Source organism: Haemaphysalis longicornis, unplaced genomic scaffold, assembly GCF_048455015.1.
Source record: "Haemaphysalis longicornis isolate Haplotype H1 unplaced genomic scaffold, Haemaphysalis longicornis Haplotype H1 scaffold_9, whole genome shotgun sequence".
NCBI classification, from domain to species: Eukaryota; Metazoa; Arthropoda; class Arachnida; order Ixodida; family Ixodidae; genus Haemaphysalis; species Haemaphysalis longicornis.
In genome coordinates, this window is record NW_027526460.1 from 46,711,893 (window position 1) to 46,739,210 (window position 27,318).

The window sequence follows — 27,318 nt, forward strand, 5'->3', positions numbered from 1 at the left end:
CGTTGCTTGTTTGCAAGACGGTGCCGGTCAAACAAGCGTTATCAACGCCGTAATTCTAACGGCACATTCCATTTATTTCGTGGCTGCCGTGGCTTGCGCAGAAAAGGTCGGGTTGACTGCGATAGCTTTGCTTGAGTCAAATAATGGAGCTTTGGCTCAATCGCTTGCAGCGCTAGCAATGCGGCCTCGTCTGCAAGACCGGTGCGTGAGAAACAAGCGTTAGGACAGCCAGAATTTCAAAAATGCAGCATAAACTAGACCATCGTTAAAGGAGGCGATGACTAGACACAAGCAACAATATTCGTTGACAACTTACGTAAGTATAGAGTTGTTTTAGGCGCCTTGAACACGCCCGCCGACATAGCTGTTTGTTAACGCGTCCGTTTACTGTTTTGTAGGTCAATGGTTCGATTCCTCGTCGAACGTTTTTTTTTTTCTTTTTTCTTTTTTTTTTTTACGTGAGGGTTTCATTAGCTCCTTTTTTAACGACCAGGGTAAGCACCTGTTCCTTGCTTTCTATCACGCCGACATTTACCGCCCTCTTCCTAAACCCAAAGTAGCTCGTTTTCTCGCACGTTCTCTCTTGAGAAGCCCGCCGTGAAAACAAAACCAAAACAAACGTCAAACCTCTTTACAATATCAGTATATATGTCAATTACTTTATGTGTATTCACTTTTTGTGTTTAAAAACCTTAAATTTAAGTTATAAACACATTTCAGACTTTGAAAGCAGAAAGATAATTACCAACATTACAGTAGTAACACAATTTTCGTCAAGCATAGAGGTGCTGCATTTGAAGTCTGGCAACTATCTCTCACTTTTGTGTGTGTTTTTTCATGGCGTTTTGTGCCGAGTGGTTGGTGGCGTGATTTAATCTGTTTTATCTATTTCAAGCTTAAATCATAGTTATAGAAGCTTTATGGGTGATGTCTACCCTTCTAACCTACGCGTGTGTTGAACATGGGGACCCCGGAAGAACAATCATCGCCGGATAAAATACTGCGCGTCAAAAGTGGATGACATTGCATCAGAACAAAGCGTGTTCGTGTGTCCGCGAGATGAAGACGACAGTGAAGGAGAATTTTACGTTGGAAACATCGTTTTTGCTCGGGTAAGTACGCATTTTTTATTATTCTGTATTTGGTTGGAATGAGTTCTGGTGTTTATGGGTCAGTAATTCGCTAGACCCCCATCTCGTTTGCTCTGAGAGCCTACGTGAGTTAGTATACTTGTTTGGCGCCCAGTCCACCGTTTCCGCAGAAGTCAGCATCAATTTACGCTGAAGCTAGACCTTGGCTACGATGCTCGCGCTATGGTACACGGCTGCTAATAATTTCACATCACGCAAGGCTCTTTAACACCGGGGCGTTTGTTTATGTGTCTCTCAAACAGTGCCTTTGCGGTTGCAGATCGCAGTCGCAATTTCGCGTGAGTGGCACAACGCTGTGATTAGTCCTCCCTCGTGAATACCCGCGGTATACCAAGAAATAACATGAACAGGAGGTTCCCTGGAAGTGCATGTGAAAACGCGTACACGTGATTCCATGGCTGGCGTCTCGTAGGTGTTGTGAAATCTCTCCCCCCCCCCCCTTCACGAATTCCGTGCAGTGCGCTTCGCAGCTATTGCGCTCGCGAGACCGGCGACCGTACGCCTCGCGGTCTTCGGGCCGCGATATGTGTGCTGTTCTCGTGAAGCTCGACAACAGCGAAATTGCCGTACTCGCTCGCCAACGCACCCCGACAGCGTACGCGTCGACCGGGTGCTGACGGAGTTGTGCTGGAAGAAAAGCAGGCAAGAGATGAGGGCGCACGAGGTGTAGTTAAACATGAGAATTTACAAAGTGCAAGGTGGAGAAAATAGTATGCAAGGGCCGGAAACGGTGAGAGAGTTCGGGCCGCGTGCCAGCGAGCGAGTGCGGTAATTTACGTTGCCGAGTTTCACGAGTCCGGCACGAATATGACGACGCCCGTCTGAGAGTTCATAGAGGTATAGAATTCACATACGTGCAAATTGAAGGTGAAATGCGCGCATGTGGCCTCGCAGGGAGTTAGCATAGTCTCGGGGTAGTGGGGGAGATTTCACAACGCCTACGAGGCGCCTGCCGATTCTGTCAGAGTAGCTCTCGTGAAGTCTGGGGCTTGATATCAGAGGCATATGTATTGTTTAAATTAGTGCAGAAAATTGAGCCAATTCGCAAGTTCTCATTTTCGCAAAACCGCAGGCCATACAGAGACTAACAAAAAAGCTGTAGGCACTCACTCAACTCGATTTATATTGGAGAATTGAACGTGCAGATACAAGTCAGACATTGAAATGGAGGAGCCTCAACTATCACACACCAGTTCCGATTGAAAGCAAGGGATACAGATGAGCTGCTAGCATGCGTTCCATGCAAATTAGCTCAGTAGCTAGCTTTGCATATATCATGCATACCCCACTCACAGTACCTGCGGGTCTAATAAATACATTCTTACTGTGACCTAAATTTCACTTGGGGTGTTCCGGGAATGTTCTTATTAGTGCCTTGGAGGTTACTGTCTTTAAACGATTAAAAATCTACTTGATGTAAGCATTCGTGCTTTGTGTGTGCTCTTCTTGTATTTCAACAAGTGTCAGCACACTCACAGATTATGCACCTGCAGGTGCTGCTGCTGGCTGTCCTGGGTCAGCTGCCTTCCAGTCCAGTTTCAAAGGCTTTGCCAGGGCCTCCCTTGGCCAACCGACACTGCACCTGCTGTACCCAAGTACTGCCTGGCCTTTCGTTGGTGCTCCGTACACTTTGCCGCCAGGAATGGTCATTCATCCATCATCTGGCCGCTTGGACCACCCGTTCAGAAGTCAGCGCATTTGCTCGACACATCGGTCCAGGCACTGCTGCCATATCGGTGCACCCACCGATTATGTATTTTCAGGTTAGTTATTGCATGTTGTGGAACTTGCCATGATGTATACCTGTTAGCAGTGCTGTGGCCTCTGATTATTTGAAACATTTTCATGAAGCAGTGCTGTGCGTATGGAGCGTGTCATTGCTTAGCAGAGATATTGAAGAGAATCTGGGGCTGACGACTAAAGGGCAAGAAGAGAAATTGAACTGACTTTGAAGCAAGTATTCGTATGTAATCAAGCCAAGCAAACATTTAGGATCTTTCGATATGGTTTTAAACTTGCAATACAAACTGGTCTACTTCAGATCATACTGGTAATAATCATACTATACCGAAAAGTACATCCCGCAGTCTGTAGAATTCTGACAGCGCTTTTTTCGCAGTCTCTCATGACAGGCACTAATCTCAATGGTTGGAAGATAGTCGAGGTAGCACCAGTCTTTAAATCAGGAGACGGTACTTCACCATTAAATTTCCCTAACAAGCACCATATGCAAGGTCAGGAAACATTTCATCCACTCTCAGGTCGCTAATTATTTATAAAATCACAATATCACATTCGAGTATCACCACGGTTTTCACAAGGGTTACTTGAGAAACACAACTTTCAGGATTTGTTCACGATCTACATTGATCCATTGACACAGGCTTACAAACTGCGGTAGTTTTTCTCGATTTTTCTAAAGCATTCAATCGCATTGCACACCACAGACTACTTCTCAAACTTCACCCTAATGTCCTCACTTGAGCAAAAGATTTTCATTCTTCTCAAATGCAGTTTACTTCTAATAACTATATACTTCTTTTGCTCGTGCCACTTTGTTGTCCCCCCAGGCAGGTTGCTTGGTCTATCTTCCATGTTGCATATCCTCCCATGTAAGTCTATTTGCAGATGATGTTGTAATTTATCACACAATTTCTTTCAACTACTACCGTCAATGCTTTCAATCTGATCTTAGCACAATTAACTCCTGGTGCTGCAAATGGCTAATGTCGCTTATCTCTAAAACAAAGTGCATGACTTTAACGGTGGCAAGTCTCGGATTGTAAATACTTACTTCATTAACAACAGCCTGATTACCTCTTGAGACAAAGGTGTTTTGGTAGGCCGGTAGGGGAGGGGGGATCGCATGGTGGATTTCAAAAGGTGCATCGATTGGGGAAATAAGACGTGTGATTAATATTTTCATTTGCACTCCAAAACTCGCTTTATTTCATATGTTTAACCCACTGCCGTGGCTAGGGTGGTGTGCTGTGGAGGCGAATGTCGGTTAGATACCGCTTGGTGTAGCCGCTTTTCAGATGGAGGCAACACGTAAAGACGCCCGTGTTTGGAGATTTCGATGCGCACAAAAATACCCAGATGGTCAAAATTAATGCGAAGCCTTCCCCTACAGTGCTCCCCATATCCCAAGTGTAGCTTTGGCGTGTTAAACCACTGTTTTTTTTTTTCATGTTTTTGGTATAGTACCAGCTGCTGTAGCAGGTGCAACTTAAAGGTAAAATTATACATAATGTTTCCAAGGGCTAAATATAAAGGCCATATTGAAGTGCGTTTATGGGTCTATCTCATAGCAGTAGTGAAAGGTTATATACTCTGGTGCAGGTTAAGAACGCCAATGGCTCATGTGGTGTAGTCCAGTGTTTGACGGAATGCCGTGTAGGCAGGTAGAAGCATTATTGCAGTGATGAAACGTAGGTCACTGACCAAGTCAAGAAAGCCATTTAACGGTTTGTTGCTTGTTCACGGTGAGCATGTGTCGTGGAAAACGAAGCTATATATTGGGCATTACGCGGCGCAATGAGTTTGCATAGATATGGTGCAGATTGCCATCCATTATGTTGATAATGTTGGGCGTCGTCTGAACAATGAGGGACTCGAGCAGTAATCGAGAAGATAGATTGCACTCAGTTGTCAGTAATTTTGTCTTGTTCCAGTCGACCACGTGTCCCGTCCTCTCACGGTGCTCTGCCAGTGGACTTGTTTTTGCATGGCCCTTGTTCACTTCGTTCCAGTGCTGCATTAATCTTCTGTGCAGATTGCCCGTTTCGCCAATGTACACTGATTTGCATTCAGCGCATGGAATCTAATAAACAATACCCGGAAGCTTGGAGCGTGAGAGGGGGTCTCTCACGCTGACAATGTCAGAACGCAGCTTGCTAGTGGGCACATGCACAATGTATGCACTGCGTGTCTTGAAAATGTGTGCGAGAGTTTCACCGATGTGTGGGACGTAGGTAATTGCTGCACGTTTTGATGCAGTCGTTGTCCTGAATATAATGCCTAAAGCATTATATTCAGAAAGAAGCGAAGAGGGCGACTAGCAAGAATCCACATTGACATTAGCAGGCAGAAGCGTCCACAAGGCCTGTGTCAAAACGTGCTGCAATTCTCGTCCTACACATCAATCAAACTTTCGCACGCATTTTCAAGAAACACATTGTGCACATCGTGCAGGTGCCCACTAGCAAGCTATGTTCTGACATTGTCAGCGTGAAAGACCCCCTCTCATGCTTCAAGCTTCCAGGTGTTGTTTATGTTTTGAACAAAAAAAGTGCCATTTAAACGTGACACCTCCTTCCTTGCCGATTTCTGATGCCTGATTGTTCAGTTTGTGGGGATACGTTTAGCAGATTGCTCACATGTCTAACTTGTATTTGTGCTTGAGCAGTCAAACGCTGATGTTAGCAGTGAAGTAGGTGAAAATTGTACTTTGATTGTAGTTGTGTGCAGATTACCTACATTGTGTTAATTCGTAGAAAAGCAAAATTGAGGTAACCCTGCTAACTGTTCCGCATTGCAGCATTTTATTATGCGAACGTTAAGGAGTTCAGCTGCTTGTTAAAGGTGAAATAAACAGTGGTACAAAAAGAAGAGCATCTACTAAACAGAAATATCTTCACAATCGCAGGATGCCAACGGTCCGCCTACCAACTTGTGTCCTGCATCGTTTCTGCTGGCTGGAGCGGTTCATGGAGCATTTTCCAGCTTCTCAAAGTTTGTGGTCAAGCGCTCCTCCAAGTGAAAGATGCCGCAGAGGGATCTTTTGTTTTAATGCCACAATTTCACGTGCTCAGCAGCAAATTTACTCGTAAGGCTTTTTAAATATTCATCACCCAAGAGGGCATGTTACCTTCGTCTTCGGTGGAATGTGTCTGCACTCAGGTTATTTGTGACAGAAACAAGTGGACCACGTCATGAGAGTCATTGAGGCCTTGTTGATTGTGCATGCTTCTGAAATGACATTTTCATTAAGCTGAATACTTTCCACATATTACGATTTGTGAACAAATTATGGTAAAAGTCATGATTATTTGTACTACACTGCAGGAAGGAAATGCCAACATGCGTTTTAAGCACCTCTGATATTTCAGATCGTTGGCTGGTGAGCAATAAAACAAAACTGAAATTTTTTTAAAGTAAAATCAAATATTCGTTGTCACCAGTGCATGACCATAGTAAAAGCTATCTAGTCACCAAATTTAGAATTAGACACGAAATGCCAAGAAAAATAGGGAAATAAACTAGACAGCTGGCTACAATAAACCAATTCGTAAAATTCCTCAATGTCTATCAAGTGATGATTCAGGCGGGTTAGTTAAGATGTCAGTGGGTTTACACACCCAACTTGCAGGGAAGCACATGAGCTCCCAATATTAACATGTTTTTAGTGAAGACCGTCTTCCTTCATTAAGCTGCTTTGCACATTGATGCCAGTCTGATAAATGTCCTGAATTTTTGTTATGATCAATCTTTGTATGGGAACCATATATTTTTATATGATGTCGCTGTGTATTTCTGAAACTGTATCTAGTCACTAATTCCAATTTGTCGTGGTCAGGTTTTTTCAACTGATTCGTAGCTTTTTTAACAATTATGGTATATTTTGTGTGCCTAAAGGAATGCCTCATTGCATGTTTAGCCTATGTAGTGTTGAAAGCGGACATTTTGCTTCAAAGTGGAATGTCGGGCTAGCAACAAGGTACTTCGCGTGCTGCTCACTTTCATTCATGCCATTATTTTTTATATTATCATTTAAAATTAAAAGCCAACCAATTTGCTGTCGTTTTAATTTTGTCACCTACTTTATACTTTCTTTTTTTTTTCAACTTTGTGTAAGGATTGACTATCCATATTTTTATGATACCAAGGCGTTGGACTGGGCTAGCTGGTACATGTTTGAATGGATGAAAAACCATAGGAAAACCCAGGACACAGAAGAGAACGACGGGACAAACTTGTGCCGTCATTCTGTTTTAACTGTTTCCTGTGTTTACCACTGGTTTTTTATGCATTCAAACATTTTTTATGAGTTTGTTGAACAGTGATTAGTTTAGGTGTGTTCAAACAATTGTTGGCTGCGAAAGCTCCCTGTAGCATTTGTATAAGTGCTCTCTGCTTTTTTTTTTTGAGCCAATACCCCACCACCAGTCTTCATGAGGTGGTCTTTTGTAGAAATAAGTTGAAATAAATATTTGTTTGCATTGCTTTACATGTTTTGAAAGAATTTCTTGTTCATTCTTGTTTCATTCAACCCCGTTTCAGAATCCTGCTTAAGGCATTTCCTCTGTTATTTTTTTTCAGAACCAGGAAGGGTGCTCATCCTCGGTTCTTGCTGAAGCAGCAGTATCCATACTTCACACGTGAGCTCTGAACACACAGTAATTATGGTATGAAACATTCTACCAGTATAAGCCTGCTTTGTAGACGTCATTGTAGATGTCAAAGCTCTTGACAGTGTAGTCCAATGTCTGGTGTAACGGGCAATGTCTACAACTTGTAAAAATTAATTTTGTGGCTATAATGTTTGTGATTATTTTAAAATGCACGTCAACTACTATTTAGAATCGCTGTCTAAATTGGCAGCCATTTTCCTGGTGGATACAGAAAGTGAAAAAGCGCATGTGTAGAGATTTCAGTGCACCTTAAATGTCCCAAATTTGCTAAAGCTAATCCAAAGCCCTCCTTGTGGTGCACTTCACATCCCATGTACAGTTTTGCGTAAAAACAGCTAAAAATTTATGATCAATTTAAACTTATTTTAATGTTTTTAAATGCAAATATTCTCAGTTTAAGCTGCCATATTTAGAGTAAAATATTTTGTAACAATTATATAGCTACCAAAGGTTTACAGAAAAGCTTTTTGCTTTTGGTTGTGCACCTTCTTATCAAAAGAAAAATGTTGTTAAGAAAGGCAGAAGAAACCCAACTATGGAAATTAGCAAACCCTAAAGCTGCGGATAGAATGAATGTTTTGTATAGAATCTTTTGCTGATTTCAGTTCTAGTCAACTCTAAAAAAGTCTATCGACGTAGAATGCTTACCGTGAGGCACCTCGTAATACTAGCCAAAACTAATGGGCCCTGGCTGTTGGCTTTTCATTTGCAACAGTGACAAATGACCCCACATCCACCGGCAGGGACATAATGCAAGGCACCATGTACAAGCTAGCCTCATGATAAAATAATGTTTTCTGAACAATGGCATTACATTTCAACCATGGGCTTCACCAGGGAACTTGTATGCATTGTTCTGTGATGTTTGCAGTTCTTGTTATTGCTATGTGGGGTCATTTAGTCTAAAGGTATGTTTATAAAACTCCAAATACCACCAAACCTTGCAAGTGCTGTACCATATGAATATTTTTCCGTAAAGCAAAAACAATAATGCAAACGAAAATAAATGGCTTGGGTACCCAACTTTTATAAGTAGATTATGAGCCGCAGTACGGAGGGAACTATATTATGAGCCGCATTACGGAGGAAACTATACATTTTGCATTTGGTCTTCCTTGATATTGAACCTTCCTGCTCAGCTCAAGAATAAGGCACTAAACATTGCAGGTAGCTACCTTGATTGGAAGTTTGATGCAATACTAAGAAGCCAAGGGTTTTAAGGTTCAAGGAAGTTTTGTGTGGTTGAAGTGTTGCACACCTAATTGCTTTCACTGCACAGCATGGTTAGGCTCTGCAGTGAATCTCAAAGGATGTGTACTGCAGTTCGGCAAAGTGAACATATAATTGGTTTTTTACGAAGTTTTGGGTAATCAACTACCTCTAAAGTTATAACTGTACTGAGATGTGGCTCCTGACTTTTTAAATTGATGTTTTAACAATCGGTGACACAAGTTCAAGGAAATTATCAGCTGATGTTGAGCTTCAATGGAATGTCTCACAGAACCGAGCTTGGAAAGCACGAATGTTTCATACCATAATCGTGTGTGATATTGTGCAATATGTGGTCTCACACCTGCTGCACCTGTGAACCGAGGATGACGCACCCGTTTTGTACCCCTTTAGGTGGGTGCTTTTGCAGAAGATGCTCCTACAGATTGGGGTGCTAAGTAGCACCCTAGGATACTTTTAGGCGGACAAGGGTGTTTATAAGGCACCTGTCTTCTGGGGTGCTTCACAGAGGGTGCTCCTGCGGCGACAAAATCCAAGCACCCTAAAGGGCGTAAAATATTCAGTTTTTAGGGTGCTCCTGCGGCGACAAGCTGAAGCACCCTTTTGGGCGTAAAAATTTTTAGTGTGTTGTTGGAAGACTTAATTTTTCTTCAAAGGTGATAGCAAGTCGACAAGCTTACGTCGTCTAATTCCCCCGCTCCGGAACAACGTATTCTATTTACCCTGAACTCACGGGACCTCAACGGTGCAAGCTTATGTTAATGTAATCCCCCCCACCCCTCACCCACAGGTGGTAACGACGGCACACCAATGCTAAATTCCTGCTGCTTACGACAACAACCTAAGTAGTATGACTACCCCGGTTAAGAATTTCAGATGCATGCTCTCCACAAAGAAACTGTCTCGTCAACGACAAAACACGAGGCCATACGTAATAAAGCGCCTATTCCCTCGTCAGATCGTGACGTCACACTGATGCTCAATGCCCGCTGCATGTAAACTACAGCCTCAAAGGAAGAAGGGTGCCTATCTCAGTAAAGTATTCCTTCCAGATGCATGCTCTGCACACTGTAAATGAAAGTCTCGTCAACCACTAGACAAGAGCCACAGCGCGTACGTTCGAACCGCACATTCGAAGGCCTTACCTTCTAAGGTTCTGTTCCCAAACGTTGCGTAGTATAGAAGCCAGAGACCGTTGACAAGCTGAAAACAAAAGCGCAAGCATCAATAATAATGTGTTATGTGCTTGTACTAATAACGCCTGAGAACTTAACGCGGTTTAATTCAATTGCGCATGTGAAGGTTGTGCCCATTAACAAGGATCACACTTTGCCCAATCGCATCAAGCTTGAGAACCAGATAAACAAGTATTTGCTACTTAATCTGCAGAATGCACAAAAAAAAACTTAAGCAGCGGTTGTTTCGCCTCGATGAAACTAGACAACGAAGATGGAGGTCACTACTTTTAGGCGCAAGGTAAAATTGAATTGTCTGAATTAATTCACAGCGCTCCACTATTGTGCGCCTCTCAACCCGGGTTTAGCTGCGGTCAAAAGGAGATCCACGTTAAAAAATTCCTCTGCAAATTTATGCTTGCTGATTAAGGAGAGATCCTGGCGACACTTATAAAGCACTTAATTTCTGCTTCATAGCATTTTCCACTCTTCGATTGCATTTCTCCGGCATTCGGTGCGACTTGTTTCAACAGGCAGACCTGTAACACATGCACAGCTTCTCCTGAATAAAAGATTTGCGCGCTCACGTGCCACGGGGAACGGGGCATCCACGGCTCAAACTTTTGTCCCACTACTGACACTTCGAGGAGATAGCGTGGTGTTGACGCATTAGGCTCCGACAATGGAGACCCGGCTTCAAATCTCACATTAAATTACGCGTTTCGTTGCTTACCCGTTACAGTGGCAGCCATTTTCTCTGCCTTGTAACAACTACAACAAAGTCGGCTTTTCGCGGAAGGGGACACCACCGCTGCCGCACTGACAAAAAAAAAGATAATTTGAAAGAAAAACACAAACAAATCAAATTTTTGACTTCTGCCCATTTGTTTTTATTTGTGTTGGTTGTTAACCTGCCATAGCTTCGTTAGAGCACGTTGTGTTCCCCACCATTTTTGTAGTTTTTGAAGGGGAACATGGAATAAAAAAATGGTTGCGGCTCAGCTCTGTAAACTTGGATATGCAAAGCAAAAGCTGTCGGAAATGCAGAGCAGTGATTCGCCATAGTGGCCTGTATCACCGTTATCCGCTTACTGCTACCACCCCATGCAATTCAAATTTCCCGCCTTCGTAGTGCTCGCGCGCCCCCCGCCTGAAACTGAGCCAGTGGGAGTTCTGTTCTCTTTGTTCTTTTCTCCCCGCACGTGCCGGCGTTGCACTGTCATCGTAATTGGGCCCATCTCCCCGCGAGGGGGACTCGAGTAAATGCGTCGCATTGGGGGTGGGTGTATTGCGTTAACGTTTAGTGTTTGGGGAGTTGGTGGTAGTGAATGCGTTGTATCAGCAGCTTCTTGACGTAGTTTGAATGAGTCAAGGATATCAGGCGCGTTCGTAGCCTCCCATTCTGTGTCGACTTTGTGGCGCAGTGGGTAGAGCACCATGTACATTGCGTTCCGGCCGCAGGGTCGAGGGATCGAAACCAGGCGCCGGATAGTATATTTTTAAATAGTGTAGGGGGAGGGGTGCGGACTACGACTACGGACGTCAACGCGGGTGACATCGTGAGTTACTGAATTGCTCTGCATTTAATAAAAAAAACATAAAGATGGCCTAAGGGGCGGTGAAAGGGCGGTGAAAGGAAAAATCCCGGGCCATCTCCACTACCGTGAAATGTGGGGAGGGGAGAGGCATGCAGTGTATAAGTGCATTCTTCGCGCCGTAGCGCTTTTGCCAAGCGACATGAAACGGTTGGGGGTAGAACTATTTGCTGTCTTGTGTCCTTGAAGCCCGAAGCGTTCCAGCGCGAGGCGTAGACGAGTGTCCCGGTGTTTTTTTTAGTACGTTAAGAACTGTTCCAGCGCGAGGTGTAAACGAGTGTCCCAGTGTTTTTTTTTCTCGTGCGTGTTGCGTTCTAGCGAGAGGCGTAAGCGACTGTCCCAGTGTTTTAGTACTGTGCCTAAATGAGACGTCGGTTACGACGACGACATGAGACCCCAACCGCCCGAACTTATGAGGTGCTTCCCCCAAAACCGGGCCATCTCCGCTAACGTGAATCCTGGGGAGAGGCGAAACATGCCCTGTAAAAGTGTACGATATGGTTTAGGTGATGTGGTTTTCATGTATGATGTGATTTCGAAGTTCTCATGAAGTGTGCAATGCGGTTTCGATGCTGAGTGCTCGGCGTCTTAGACCTTGGCACCTTGGCGTTTTCCCACGGAGGTGAAACCGTTGTGGGTAGAGGTATAAGGCTTTGCACTAGAAGTCTCATGTCTTCGAAGCGCGACGCGTTCTAGAGCGAGGCATCGGAAAACGAGCGTCCAGGTGTTTCTTTTAGTGCGCCTTGCGCACTATATATAGTCCGATTTGTTAGAAAATGAGTGTACTGGTGTTTTAGTACCGTGACCACATGAGACGCAAACAGCCCGATCCTCTCAGGCTTTTCGCTCCTAACAGTAAGACCGAGGCCAGTGCTGGTCGTCAAGGGATGTAGTCCTGCAGCATGATAACGTATGACGTAACAATACTGACATCTGGGCTAGCTGGTAATGATGAAGGCCAGAGTAAGTCAAGAAACGACAGCGCTATTTTTTTATTTAGTTCTGTATTTTGCTTAGTTACGCTTTCTCGTTATACTGATAACGTATTCCGGTTCACTGGGTATGGTGTTGTTACGAACATCTTCTAGTTATCTGTTTTTCTTCGGATATGCCTAATTTTTACTGCTTTGCATAATAATGTTGACTCATGTGGAGCCCGATTTTAGGTATTGAAGATATAAAATGTTTTGCCTGTATGAGCACCTCATTGAAGAATCCTTTTAGCTTTGTCCGGGCGGCTAAATTAGCCACAGACGGACAGACAGACAGACAGACAGACAGACAGACAGAAGAAAATTTTCGCTTTTGAGTAGCCCAAGGGAGACTGTCGTGTTTAAAAACGCTGCTACGGCGAGCCTCTCTCAGAAATTGATTCCACCACAAAAAAAAAAAAAAAGCTTCGGAATTGTGTCTAGTTTATTTATCTTGTAGCAACCTATTCGGGTAAACACAAGTAGTGCATTTCCAAAAAGTCGTCCACGAAATGCTGCTGAATATTTCTAGTTCTTCTCTATATGCCTCTTTATTTCTGCCAAGTTTTTGCTCCTGAGCGGGTAAATTTGGGTTTGGTCATTTTGTGAGGCGGATCATTTTCACCGTGTAATGGGTTCATATTCTGATTTGCAGAAATCTCTCGTTTATTTATTCGCGTGGAACGCAGGGCCAATGGCTGTGACCATGATCCCAGTGTGAAGTAGTAAAGCTCCTTTAGGGGATGGTGGTATGTATGAGGCTGCATGCACGCTTCTGGATTGTTGTTTTCAGATGACATAGAAATTGTGACGAATTTGTTTACAAGCTGGGCTGGCCAAGTTACTCTTAGACAGGCGCAAACATGGTTGCTGTACCCGCATCGATGCCTGGCTGATCCAAAAGTGTGCTTTCATGTGAACACCTATGCTATGGCCTATCAGCATTACTGTTTTTGTTGCAGACAGACAGTGTTCCTTCAGCTGACAAAAAACACTCCCCCGAGTATGACACAAGGGGAAATGAAGTCTTATTTCAGTGGAAACAATGGTATGAAGATGCGAAAACTGGAACATATCTATTCAAATATTATATGTAAAGATGGCAACCAGGCGTGCACAGACAAAAAGTAGCTTCAAATGCTTCACCCTTAAAAATGCCACGTTTTTCTTCAAGTAGTGTTATAGTGTTTTATACTTCCTACCGTATTTTGCCTCATGCTTAGCGACTGTTTCTATCAGCTTGTTACTGCATGTAGATTATAAATTAACGTAACGATATCCTAAGCATAAAGCTGTGTAGTCTTTCATCAACTGCAGCTAGTCTATTACATGGGTTGTGTTACTGGCTACCACAGAAGATTACAAAAAAAGAGCTCTTTAATAAATCTCCACTTGTTAGTGAGTGCTCGTGTTGAGCTCTTCTCTTCGTCTTGTCAAGTTTGTGGTGTTCTGTCATAATAAATGTATACGCCTCGAGCTTCGCGATCGGTGCGCCGCCTGCCGCCGCTTCTCCGCGGCGTTGACGGGATGTGCGCTGCGTGGCTGATAGGGGCTCGTGCAGTGTTTTGGTTCTGTTTCGCTTCTTTTCGCCTTTCCGCACCATAAAAAAAAAATTGGTATGGTGATGTCTATAAGCAAAGAGTACGTTTAGGTCGCTTAAAAAGCAGCTGCGTCTTCGTAGAGCACGCGATCGCCTGCAAGAGCTACCCGGGGACGCGGTTCTGCGCGCACCGTCGCCGCTCTTCCGGGCGTCGGCGACGTTCGCCGCATATCACCCCTGTCACCTACAAATACGTCAGGCACAAATGAATTCTACTATCGCCTCGTTTAGACCTGATACTGGCACAGTGAGAGGATGGCTTCATTTTGCAGCGTGGACAACGATTGCGGCTTCGTTTCGAATATATACGTCACAGAAAAATATGTTTCGGGGGTGTGACTAGCCAATCGCGGACAATAACTTATGCCTTTTATAAGAATATAAACCATTCTAAAATGTTAAATATATTCCAAGCCTGTACGTCGTTAAATATGTGCCAACACACGCCTTATAGCAAGAACCAAGGCAATCTAATATGAAACCACGGAAAAATACATACTGTGCAAGTGCGGAAGAAACATAATAGCTCTAACGGAAATGAAAAAAAAATACAGTGCAGCTTCTGACATGCTAAAGACGTTCGTCGAAACTTAAGCCAGGTAGGGATCACCGGACCAACTGTATACGCGAAATGCACTGCTATTTAGCGAGACATATGGGGGGGGGGGGGGACGCTGTGTACAAATGCGGAACGGAATCAAGGAATGAATGGTTTAGTAATCGCAAGCACAAATCTCGCGTTCACTGTCGTTTTGTTTTTCGACTTCAACGAACAGCTGACCGTTCGGCGGACGCATTTTTTGTAAGTATACAGGGTAGGCAGTTCACAAGCGATGACAGGTGTCGTTGCAAGAGTGGGGTATGTGATAAGGCATTATGATTTCACTTTCTCCTTTATTCTGCAGGCTCCCTGTGCCATGTGACGATATTTCAAAGAAGCGTTTAGTCGCGGACCCCGATTATGTTCTAAGCCCGTCTGCGCGCTGCTCGCAGAGGATGAATGTTTGCGGGCGCAGCAGACGAATGTTTGCGGGCGCTCACCTCACGACAAGAGGACTCTGTCGTGTGCGGATCCCCTAGTATAATTCTGCATTATCCGTCGTACTTACGTTGAATATTCCCGAAATTAACACACACTGGCTTCTAAATGGTGATGGTCAATATCAGAGGTATATCATTGGCAAAAGTAACTGGCGTGCTGTCTGGTATGAGTGTTCCGCTGACTATGTAAGCGCACAAAACCGATTTACATCGTAGTGCATACCGATAGCATGAACATCTGAGGAACCGGTGTTTACGGAGACACTGCTAGTAAATTCAGGGCAGTGTAACTACAATCAGGTTCATGCATAGGCCGGTTCCGCGACGCTGGCCTCTGGCGCTTATACAGACCGAATATACCGAACTAAGATCGCGTCAGAAACATTTACACTCTCGTAAACACACCCCATTTCCGAACAGAGTGACTGCTCCACATAAACAGGAATTTCCAATGCCCGAAAACGCTAAATCTCAGTCGTGAACATGCCGCAAAAGCAGCGGCGACAGTGGGGACCGGGACGGAGACTCCCGCGCCTGCTTTCGAAACGGGCCGCTAGGGGGATTTCAGTGGCGCCTCTACAGGCCGCGCTCGAGGCGTATAACACCTGGCCCAGCTGTCAACTTTTTGGCATTTAAACCTAACTAACCCTTCCGGCCATTACAGGTACAGAGAGTCTGTTTTGGACCTCCTGGAAATGATACTTGAAGATCGGTGCAAACTCTCGATGTATCCACTCCCACACACACATCTCGATGGAAAAAATTTTAAGTCTGCGGTTTCTTGTTACTTATAGCAGAGAATCAAAACTCTGACAAAAACACTTTACTGAAATGAAAGACTTTTCGGCTTCTACAGGGGGGCCTTGTTCAAAATAAAATTGTTAGTACCGGGGGGGGGGGCGGTGAGGGGGGGGGCGTGGGGGGGGGATGACGTTCGCTGTGTCGCCTGCTGCACTATCAATGATTCCAAATTAAGGTGCGGAAGTGGTTGTTTATGTCTTTTCCAAATGTACATGCAACCCCCAAGTTTTATCTCGTGGCCCAAAATTTCTGCCTGTTCTGGGTGACTGTGCAGGAACATCAGGTGACAAACTGAACACGGCACGAATAAAATTCGGGAGGGTTGGCCGCTATGACTACAGTAGCTTCGCTTATTCTTAACTATGCTGCAAAAGTACTCTGTGTAATGATGAAAAAACTGCTGTGAAATTACTCGAATTGCGTAAATTACTGTACCTCAGGTGTGGTCTGGCCTTTCGTTCAATTCTCTATTCTGCATCTTTATTTCCATGCAATGTAATTACAGTGCTTCACATACCTGTTGTTTGGTATTGGGGCGCACGATGGTACTGGATTTTGTTCTCTTTCTACTGTTTTCTGTAGATGGCTTTGAAACGTGGGGAAATCTAAGTGACGGCCCCTCAAATATATACCTCCATCTACGGCAGCAGGCAACAAGTTATTTAGATGACCTCTAAAAATCTTCAGTGTGCACTGATTTCGTGCCTGCTGCTGTACTACATAAAATGCCAAACGTATGTGTTTGCATTTTCCCAAGTGCTTGTTTTCATGCAGCAAATTTATATGCCAGGAGAACTTTCGTAGAAAAGACAGATTGCAATTCACCAAAAAGCTTGTTAGTGCTGCAGAAAAACGATAACTTAGTGTGGGAATCTACAACTCGGATGTAATTGTAATCACAAACCTAATAACGATGTGTAAGATGGATTCGTAAAGACAAATGAATTCCAAGTGTGAAGTTAGACTCTTGGTAACACGGAGAATGGAGCCAAAACAGCCCTAAATACTGCTTTGTAGGAAACAGTGATTTTATAATAAATGTTCTTTCTACTTCCTCGTCTCGTCCACAATTTGTTCAAGGGTAGTATCCAAAACATTCGGAAATTTTGGAATACTTTGCATACATCCGCGCAACTATTAGGGTGAAAAATCTGTATATTTGGCCGTGTTTGTGAAATGATCCTGCAGCGATTATTAAACAGGTACAATAAGGATATATGACTAAAACGAATTCTCCCTTATACAGAAGTATAGGAAAAGCCTAATACTCGTTAAGGGACAATAATATGATTAGGGTGGTTCGCAGCTTTGGTGCTGTTTAAGGAATAGTCCTTATGTGTTATTCCTTAAATATGGGTACTATGTATGTTCGAAAATACTCATCCCAAACTTCTGAAAATGCGCTCCTGTAATATGTGCAAAGATAAGTGCACGTATTGCACGATTTTGTTTATCATCTTGAGCCAAGTCACACAAGAATCTTTGGCTTAAGGCTATATTATCACAGCTTTGGCGTCCTTTTCGAAGTAAGCTATGAAGTGCATCTCATCTGGATTATTTAACAAAATGTGGTTTCACTAAAGCTTAACTTCATCCCGCAATTTACTATAAGCGGTTTGATGCATGTGTGATGCTCGTTTCAACTTAAACGGCACAAAGCTGATGCCAAAATCAAATTTAGTCATGCCTGTTCATATGCCTCAAGCGTTGCCGATATTCTCAAAGATGTTTTAGTGACAACTTGGGTAATGGCTATCGAACAGGTCATCTTATGCATATACATATGTATGCATATTGGTATATTAAGACAATATTTTCGACCTTTATGGTGCCGGAAGTTTACGGATTATAAAAGTAACTTTTATTTTAGTATATCCTTATTGTAATGTTTGCACAGCTTCAATAGTGGCCGGCTGTTTATTGAAGGGACGTACAAAAACTACCACCTCCCCTCGCGTGAAATCCTGTGTAGATGAGACGCATAGGGGGTTCACGTTGCAGCGTTGGACAGCCGAGGAACGTCGCTGGAACGATGGAGCGGAGCGGCGCAGGCACCGCGTTTTATAGCGCGCATAACGGTGAGGGGACGCGCCGGCGCCAGTGCGTCTGCCGCGGCTATGACGCAACACAATCCACTTTAATCCAATCCAACCCAAATCAAATCCAATTCAATCCAAGCCAATCCAATCGAATACAATCCAATGCCCCTCGCGAGAGAGTGTTCGCTATCGGAGAGGAGTGGGGGTGTGCGGCGGAGAGCGCAGCTGGCGCGGCGAGGAGAATGGGGGAGGGGCGGACGCCGACGACGACAACGCCGACGACGCCGGATGCAGGGACAAGGCGGGTGAATGAGATGCGGTCGCATCTAAAAGACAGTCGATGTTTTCCGAGTTCAGACTGCGCAATGGAGAACGTTGTTGCGCATATCGTCTTCCGCTGACGCATCGTGCGTTCACCGCTCCCGAAAGGCGCCATCGGAGGCTCTCCACAGCGACGTCGGCGGAAACGCGCTAATATGCAGCATAACACCTTCCAGGTGTGTGGCCTTGCATGGTGGTAGATGTCACCTATATAAAGGTATGCATGCAGAAAGCTAGAAAGTAACCTATAACTCGAAGGGTTACCTAGCTTAGCGTGTAGTGACGAAAATAGTAAAGGGCGATCTGAAAGCTTAGTCATTTGCTTTTCTTTAAAAAGGGTAGGCGGTGATACGAAAGTTGCACTCAAGGCTGGTTAATAAAACATGCGATTTTAACATTCCATCTTCCGGGACGGAATCGGACGTGGAAAGTTGTCAGAGAACGTGAACGTGGAGGCAACGTTTTCTGGCATGACACTAGGTCGCGCAGACGATACAAAATAGTTGGAGACTGACTAGCAAGCATCCTGACTAGCGCGAGCACATTAGAACGTCAGTGGTACTCAAACAACCGCGGTGTGATAGGAGCCTATCAGCTCAGGTGGACATAATGTGTTGAGGCTCTAAATTGGGCTAAGGGAATTGAGGGGGGAAAAAAATTGGCTTCATGCACTCACAATGCAGACGCCGAGGGTCCCGTGCACGAACCACAATCTGGGCATTGCTGCTACTCGGGTGGGCGGTGGGCGAGAAAAATGGGGCTGCCTCGCGCAACTTCTTCGAGCTCGTGAGGCGCCCAGCCTCCGGTGGAGATTGGCATACAGTGAAGCCCACCCACGTGCCACTCGTAGAATAATTGAGGAATAATCGGAATCCCGAAAGTTCCTAATAGCGGAAGAAAAAACGAGACGACGGCAATAAATGATTGCCCCATTATGGCGATAGAAGACCAAAACATTAATTTTCCGGGCGAGGAATTTTCCCTTTTTAGGAAATTGACGTTGTAATTATGACCCAAAGGGAAAAGCAAATTGTAGTGTCGCGTCGGCGACGGCCCCGAAGGGCGAAGTAGGAGACAAACGCCCGGTGAAAGAGTCAAGCCAAAAGTGAACAGTTTATTTAGTCACGTGAAATATATACCCAGGGCTAGCCCCCTGCTTGTAGAATCGGTCGACGTCAAACCAAAACCGAAACTGAAAACCCCGAATACTACACAACTGTTAAATTGACGCGGGGAATTTTAGGAGTCGTGGAGTAAAATTAAAATTATTGGCAGTAAACGGACATCGCATCAATTATTACTTTGTTATATTTTGAGATGTTCCCGGAAAACTTCGGCAAATTATTGTTCAAATATCTGCACCGATGAGGATGACGATTATGATGAAGATGATTACCTTATTTTCCCTAAAACTGGGTGAAAGAAGGAAGGGTAAGGGGAAGCCTACCTTAATTCCTCCCTCGCAGATGACGGCATGCAGCCCTTGGCCGCGAACGGCACCTTCGGCCGGTTGGACGGCCTTAATCCGTATTTCGGGGTAGGAGCTAAGGAAACAGCTGTCCCACTGCTCCGCACTGGTAATTCGTAAGCATGCTCGTAGAGTTCGCGGGTGCGCATCACAAGCCCAAATTATGTGAGAGAGTGTGGCTCGCTGGGTGCACAACTTGCATTGATCATTTTAGAGTTAAGGATAAATATGGGACTGAATATTTCAAGATTGGGGAATGCATGCCAGGCTACAGACTGACGCCTGCTCAGCGTGGGATGCGCTGCGGGATATTTATGGCACTCCAAGCGGTAGTGTTGAGTGATGTCTCGTTAGGTCACCAGGCTGTCCCTAGCCCCCTGGTCCGAGCCATCAGCGTCCTCAGGGTAATCCCAGGAGCTCAAACCTCGGGCCGCGTCGTGTGCAAGCTCGTGTGCCTGCGAGAGATGCATGGGCCGGTGTTCAGGTTATTTGAACGTTGCGCATACGAGCGGCTTGGGCGGACCGAAAGATGCGCATGGCTGTATTAGAAATCCTGCCAATTTTGCAATTCCGGAGAGCTGTTTTAGACTGGCTTACGATGGTTTTAGCCGTCGTGGAGGCGACGGCAAGCGCGACAGAGGCCTCTTCTTCTTCCTCGGCGTGATTAGTGTAAATAAAGGCCGATGCAGGAGAGTTCCCTTTAGCATCTATGGCAATGATGGCGATGGCGCGCGTAGGGTGGTATCAGCGGCGTCAACATAGCATACGTGAGAGTTATATCTGAAACGCTGGTTCAGGGAAGACGTGCGGGCATGGCGGCGACTCCAGCGGTGCACCAGGTGCATGTTTCTTGGTATGGGGGAGACGCAGATGGCCCTTTGAAGGTGAGGAGGGAGCGAAGTCTTGCCTCCATGTTGGCTGGCGTACAGAATGCTTCGTTTCTGAAGTAGAAGGCGCCCTGTGTGATTGCTAGGTAATCGCTGATATCGCGCTGTGCCCTGTGCTTGTACAAATTCCATTATAGTATTTGGATACCCAGAGCTATGGAACGTTCGGTGGATGCGTTGATGGGAATGCCTGGGCCTACTTATAAGCTTTGCGTATTATTCAGTCAGTTTTACATTCTTCCGCTTTCTGGAGTTAAAGGTATGGAGTGGCATACATGACACGGCTTATAATAAAGGCTTCCACTAACCGGATGAGGTTGCGCTCCTAAAGTCCGTGGTAGCGGAGCGTGATTCGAGAAATGAGGTGGCTTATCTGTAGTAAACTTGCAGAGAGGGCTTTGATGGTGTCCGTATTGAAGCCGGATTGATGAATGGAGAGGCCGAGAACACGTATGCACGGTACGGTGTGCACAATGCGATTTGTTAATGTGAGGTTATTGTCTGGAGTACCTGGAGGATGTCGCTTGCCGGGAGGACTATACAGAAAAAGTTCGCACGTCTGCGGGGAACACATCAGACTGCGTTCTCCGGCGTAAGCGTCCACCATGTCGACAGCTTGTTGTACGCGGTCTGCGATGTGCGCGTCGCTGCCTCCAGCCGTCCAAATCGTGATCTCATCAGCGTATAAACTGTGATGCACATGTGGAATAGCAGAGAAGTAATGAGGGAGTTTTATCATTGCTAAATTGAATAAAGTGGCAATGCGACCGATCCCTGAGGGGTGCGACGATTACCCTAACCACAAGTTTCGCCGTGCAGTCCATAAGAAAGGCCTTAATGTAGTCGTACGTTTGAGGGCCCACATGAAGACCTATCAGATTGTTCAAGATCGCATCATGGACGTGAACAGAAGCTTTAGATAGGTTGATTCTCACGATGGCTCTGGTGTCCCCTTCTGGGCATGACACAGCGTAATGATCCTATGTTGTAATTGCAGCATGAAATCTGCTGGGGACAGTCGGGGCCGAAACCGTACATAGACGGTTGAAAGAGCTAGGAAGAATCCACGTAATAATAGAGACGGGTCACGACCACGGGCTCCATGTGTTTCCCTACAAAGAATGTGAGCGAGATGGGCCGCAAATTGTCTCTTTGAAGGCTTTTTCCAGGTTTTGGTATGAGAGTCATCTTGGCTTCCTTCCACTCTGACAGAGTAAGCCAGAGTCCTAGCAATGGTTCATGTAGTCTGTGAGATATTCTAGAGGTGAGCCGTGTAGATTAGAAGGAATTTTCTTAGAAATTGTGTACTGGTCGGGGCTGATTTGCTGCATAGCCCTCGTGCTGTCGCCAGACCTTCTGACACGGTGGGAGGACTGTCCAGTATAGGAATAGGGCTACCAGTGTTGGGTAGGGGCTATGTGGGCTGAACACCCACATACCGGCGTCGCAATTCCCGCAAAAGATCCTCATCTGAGTCGTCACAACTGCGGAGCAGCGCGTTGAGATTGCTCTGCTGTGTAGTTTTGTGACCTTCTGGGTATAATAAAGAGTGGAGGGTGTTCCCTGTCCGGGCAACTTCCGTACTAAGCTGTATGAGATCGCAGACCATCTCCCAATTTCGCTGGATTATCCTGGTTGCATGTGCTTGAATTTCTTTATTGAGCCGAGCCACTCACCTCCTGAGAGAGCGATTGTGTTTTTGGCGTTGTAGTCGGCTCTGTATATTTGTCTGGGCTTCCCATATGGGTAATAGACGACTATCAGCTTCAGTCAGCCCAGCTTCCTCTGGTATGATTTTGGTTGCCAGATTGATGTGTTGCTGAAGTTCTGCTACCCATTCCTTGATATCCTTGATGGGGATACTGGAAGGCTCGGGGACCACCGAGCGCGAAAGTCGGAACGTATCTCCGTCCTTGATATTAAGTTTTCTCCCACGCCGGAGCCGTGGGAGGGCCGCCGGTATTGTAGTCTCCACGATGTAATGGCCACTGCATAGGTTTTCATTACTACTAGTCTAGGTGGCTTGATGTGGAATTTTTGGTGAAGGTGAAATATGGGGTAGTATCTCGCGTGACGCTGTTGCCAAGACGAGTAGAATATGTGGGATCAGGGAGGAGCAGGTGATGTTAGGTTAGGTTTACTAGTACCAGTCGCGGTACTTTAAAAGAGGAGCTGTTTGAGCTTGAGTTCGATCGGTGCGTGGTGCAACACAGTGGAGAGGAGAAAACTGCTAGGTCAAGAAGGGTGAGGGGAAGTGCCGAGGAGGCAAGGAGCCGACGAGCACGTGCGGGGTGTGCGCATTGCGGTTAAGTGGTGGGGGAGGAACGCGTCGGGGATTGCTTGCTCCTAGTGATGACGTAAGGTCTGATGTACAGGTGTTTTAATTGAAAAAAAAAATAAGGTGCGCTCGCCTGCATCAGTTGCCGATCTACCGATAAGATAGTCAGACCTCGGAAACTCCAAGTTAAATCTGAAGACCACCAGCTCCGCTGTTTCCTCAGTCTTTACGTGTATATTGCCAAGGTGGCCGAATATTTTTATGAAACGGAGGTGGACGTCGATATAATGGAGTGCTTATAGTACCGTCGGACCACATCCCGAACACATGCCTTTTCAAGAGTGCAGTTCTTCAATAACTGAGCTAAATAATTTGTGAGTTGTGCCAGAGTCCTTCAATGCTTTACTGGTCACGAAAATTCGGCGCTCGCTTCATATAGGGACCGCGCGCGCCACTACAGGCGCCACCGCCGCACGAAGGTCATCCAGCCGCCGCGCGTGCGGCGTATTGGCCAGCTCTTGGCGTGAAAACTCTCGCTGCTTTGGTGTCTGCGCGCTGATTAAGTGTTTTTTTATAGTAGTAGTTAGCGATGAATAGTTCAGTTGTTGTGCTTATCACCTGCCTTCAATGGGGTTTTATTTTTCGAAGTCACCCTAGACTTCAGCCGCGAACGGCAACAGCTTCTGTGTGCTCTGGCACAAGCGCTGCGTCGTCGTGTTTACGGATTTTAAATCTATATTGCTTCTTTTCTTAAAGAAAAGTTGCAAATACCACACATACGGTAGCTGTGTAGTCACAGACCGCTGCGGGCCTATCGATAATACAGTAAAAAAACTGAAAGAAACCAAGTACGCGTCGTTCAGACTACGCTTAATGAATCCGTTGATTGCTGTGGAATGCACAGAACGCTAAAAGAGATAGCCCAATAGTATTGTCGTTTCGATGAGTGGGTACATACTTGAGAACATCTAAAAACGCTGCAGAAACGCGAAGGATCAAAACACGAAGAGATATATGTTGCACCATGTGTCTTTCTTTATGCTTCCACGCTTTGCAATCCTTGCAGAAACAGGAAGCGAAAAAAAAAGAACAATGAAACTGATTTTATCACACGCAACAAAAAATTTCAATGTTACGAAGGGAGACAAAAGAGCGTGGTCCAGCGTACAAAAATTTATTTTTTCGCGCTGCAATGTGCAGCACACGGAGGAAACAGAATATTGCCACGCAGCCAAAAACGCCGCAAACCTTTTGAACGCAGCGAGCTAGCGATCTCCTGCACTACAAAAGACTAGAATGAAACACAAACGTCGAAGAAGCAGTCCGCAGTGTGACGTGAACAGATGAACGTCGATAAAGTGAGTTGCGCGACGTTTGCTATGCATGCATTACTCTTGGAACGTTATTAATTTCAGATACATGGAAATAGGATCGAGAAGATTGTCGAAGAAACAAAAAATCAAGTTAGCGACAAGGTGGCACCCTTTCCATATCAAACAATATTGCCCGACGGGACGTACGACAAAAAGAGCAAACGCGTGCTTCGGTTGGAACGCCAGATAAGAAACCGGAATCAGCCACGCGCGGTTACAAAACAACCAAAACGAACCCCAAGGGATAATTCGCGGAAATATGAAAAGTAAAAGCACAAAGACGTCCCAAAGCTTTTTTATACGCGAGCCTGAGCGCAAGGCTATACAAGTTTACAAACAGGTAATGAAGCACCGCTACAACCTGACTGATATGACAAAAATCCGGCTTTAAGTTAGCCTTGTACAATTCTAGGTCGACGATGCTCTCAACAGGGTACATTGCTTTTTCCATTCTCACACACAGTGCCTTTCCACACACTGTCGCACACTTATAATAGAAGCTGAAATCTCCCGCTGCTTGCCTTGGAATGGCGCCCCTCCATTTCTCACACAGCTGCCCGTCGCTCGGTCAACAGTACAAGGAAACATTTTCTGTGGTATCGTTGTACAAGGAACGACATCCCGGGACGCAACACATGTTCGGCATCGTCGTTGCACTACTTAAGCCGCATCACAAGAGCGCGATATGCACGTTACATTTTTTTCCCCACACAAAACAAACACAACTCGCCGCGGCTCCGCCGTTCGAGCCAGCGCAACGCTGCCCGAGGAGTGACCTCAGTGAGAGGGTGGCGCCACCGCGCGGCGGCCAAACGTAGCATATGAAGCTCTCCCATTGAGTTACGGAGCAGTTTCGTGACCAGTAAAGCATTGAAGGACTCTGGTTGTGCTTACGCATTACTACAGGATTTAAGAGCAGTAAAATAAGTCGCTTTATTCCAAAAAAGGGTAAACAGGGGACCGAAATATTTTATTATGGCTAATGAATGCTATTGCCACAAGGAAACCAGTTGACGAACACAGAAATATATAACACGCTACCCCTGGACAAAACTGAGCATAGCTGTGCCAAACACATTCTTGATTGTCACTGCATTTACATGGAAGAGCCAAGTTCCATTCCAGCACACCACTGTGTTGCCAGAGAGCCCGACCCAAATTCGTTGCACGGGGCGGCGCGCCAACAGTGGGGCCGATTCACGCCTCGTCTCAACCAGACCAAACGGCCCGCGGCGACAGGCCCAAACCTGCATCGCTGCAGATTCGCCTGTCCTTTTTCCGTCGTGGCAGCTCGGCCGAATCATTCATGGGGCGAACGACCGGCAACCGACATGCTGCTACTTGCCTGGAGGTGGCTTCGCCGAGATGGCGACGGCGCCGCCTTCCCTTTCCCCGTCGGGCGGCTCTGCTGACGCAACCGCTTCGCCTCCATTCGTCGGATTTCAAACTTCGACCAGCGAGAGCCCTGATTGAAGCGATTCAAACTTCTCGGGGCCGCAACGGAGTCCCGGGGTATAAAACCCCGCCCGAAGGCTTTTCGGAGACACGGAGTGGAGAGGTGCTGTCGCATTTGTGCGAGCCATGTAATGTAACGCTGTTGTTACCCTTGTACATACTGTATATAAATGTTGCTTCAACTTTTCGTCGGCTCGAGAACTTCATCGCTCTGCTCTGCGCCGAGTCGATAGCGGACGGAGCAAGGCAAAGCCGCTACACCGGTGACAGCGCTGGGATGGCCAGTCCCAACAGTGGTTGGTGGCTGCGGTGAGATTGCCCAGTAGCAACCGTGGTGACATGCTGGAATGCGATGCCCAACACCACGAACAAATGAAAATGTGAATTATTTCAGTTTGTGATGTCTCGCGAGATCGATAACATGAGTGACTGATAAATTGTTGCTTAAATGAATTGCGTTTCCAATGAAATGAAGCGCGGTTTTAACCCGCAGTATAAATAAGGCAGGAATAATGTTATGTATGGTGGTAAAGTACTACTAGAACGTTCTAATATGATTGAAGGTACGTTGAACTGCGAAGCAGACATCACAAAGGAGTGCACAAAAGAACCACGGTCTCATTTCGGATCGCAACGCAAAAGACAAAACATACGCGTAAATTTTACGGCAGCAGCCCGTCACAGAGAACCCCGATATAATTGGAAGGGCCCCTTCTTTCGGAGGCCCACAATTACTTCACGTGGCTTTATTCCCTGCAGCCAAAACTTGAGCGTCGCATTAGTCCGCAACACCTAAACGTCGCCGTGCAGTGCATCCGGGCCACATGTGACGCCACGTCTTGTGCCACTTTAATATACTATTAGCGTAAAGCAGCAGGCGTCAACCTTGGCCGAGTTGCATGAAGACGACACGGCTGAAGGCCGGATGACAATTCTAGCGCAGGTGAGGGGAAGGAGGGGAGGGGCTTTCCAAGAAAAAGAAAATATTCGGAAAATTGACAACAATATTTGACAATAATTGACAATAATGTGGTAACTGTGAAGCTGCCGGACAATGCCAACTGGAACCGATCAATTTTCTGTTCTTGTTGCCCAACTAACCCCCCATGAAGTTAAATCTGACGTGTCATACTTCAGATAGAAAGTTACAGGTGGAGCGGTTCTGGTGACGTATTGGAGGACGCATAATACTGCCCCGCGGGCCGCATGCCCCCTGGCGTAATGAATTAGTTGAACCAAACGAAATGACGAGTCAACGGGCTCTTGCTTCGTCACATAATGACGTCAGCTTCTATTATGGACGTGAAGCCCTGGTAGGGATTATTGTCTCAACTCAACAAACGCACACGCCTGCCGTTTCAAGCACGGAGGGCTGTGCTCCGGCGCCTCCTCTTACGATGCTCGGTTTCCCGAAGAAACCTCGATGGTTAAGGCTGAAGACTCCTGTTTGGTCACCGGTTCGCCAGCAAGCGGAGGCTGCAAAGCCGAGGACTGGATGGAAGGAGATTCGACAGCTTGTG

General features: G+C 45.8%; 1 protein-coding gene and 1 long non-coding RNA gene across 2 annotated transcripts in view; one reads left to right on the top strand and one right to left on the bottom strand.

Moving 5' to 3' along the window:
• LOC144153168 (uncharacterized) overlaps positions 1-27,318 on the bottom strand; it is a 191,382-nt gene that overhangs the window by 115,753 nt on the left and 48,311 nt on the right. The window contains exon 8 of the mRNA XM_077684816.1: positions 9,940-9,997. Within this exon, the coding sequence (XP_077540942.1) occupies positions 9,940-9,997 (58 nt within the window). The remainder of the gene's footprint in view (positions 1-9,939; positions 9,998-27,318) is intronic.
• On the top strand, positions 805-7,380 carry LOC144151323 (uncharacterized). The gene is made up of 3 exons (XR_013318847.1): positions 805-1,112; positions 2,645-2,914; positions 5,800-7,380. It is a non-coding gene; the product is annotated as an uncharacterized LOC144151323 (long non-coding RNA).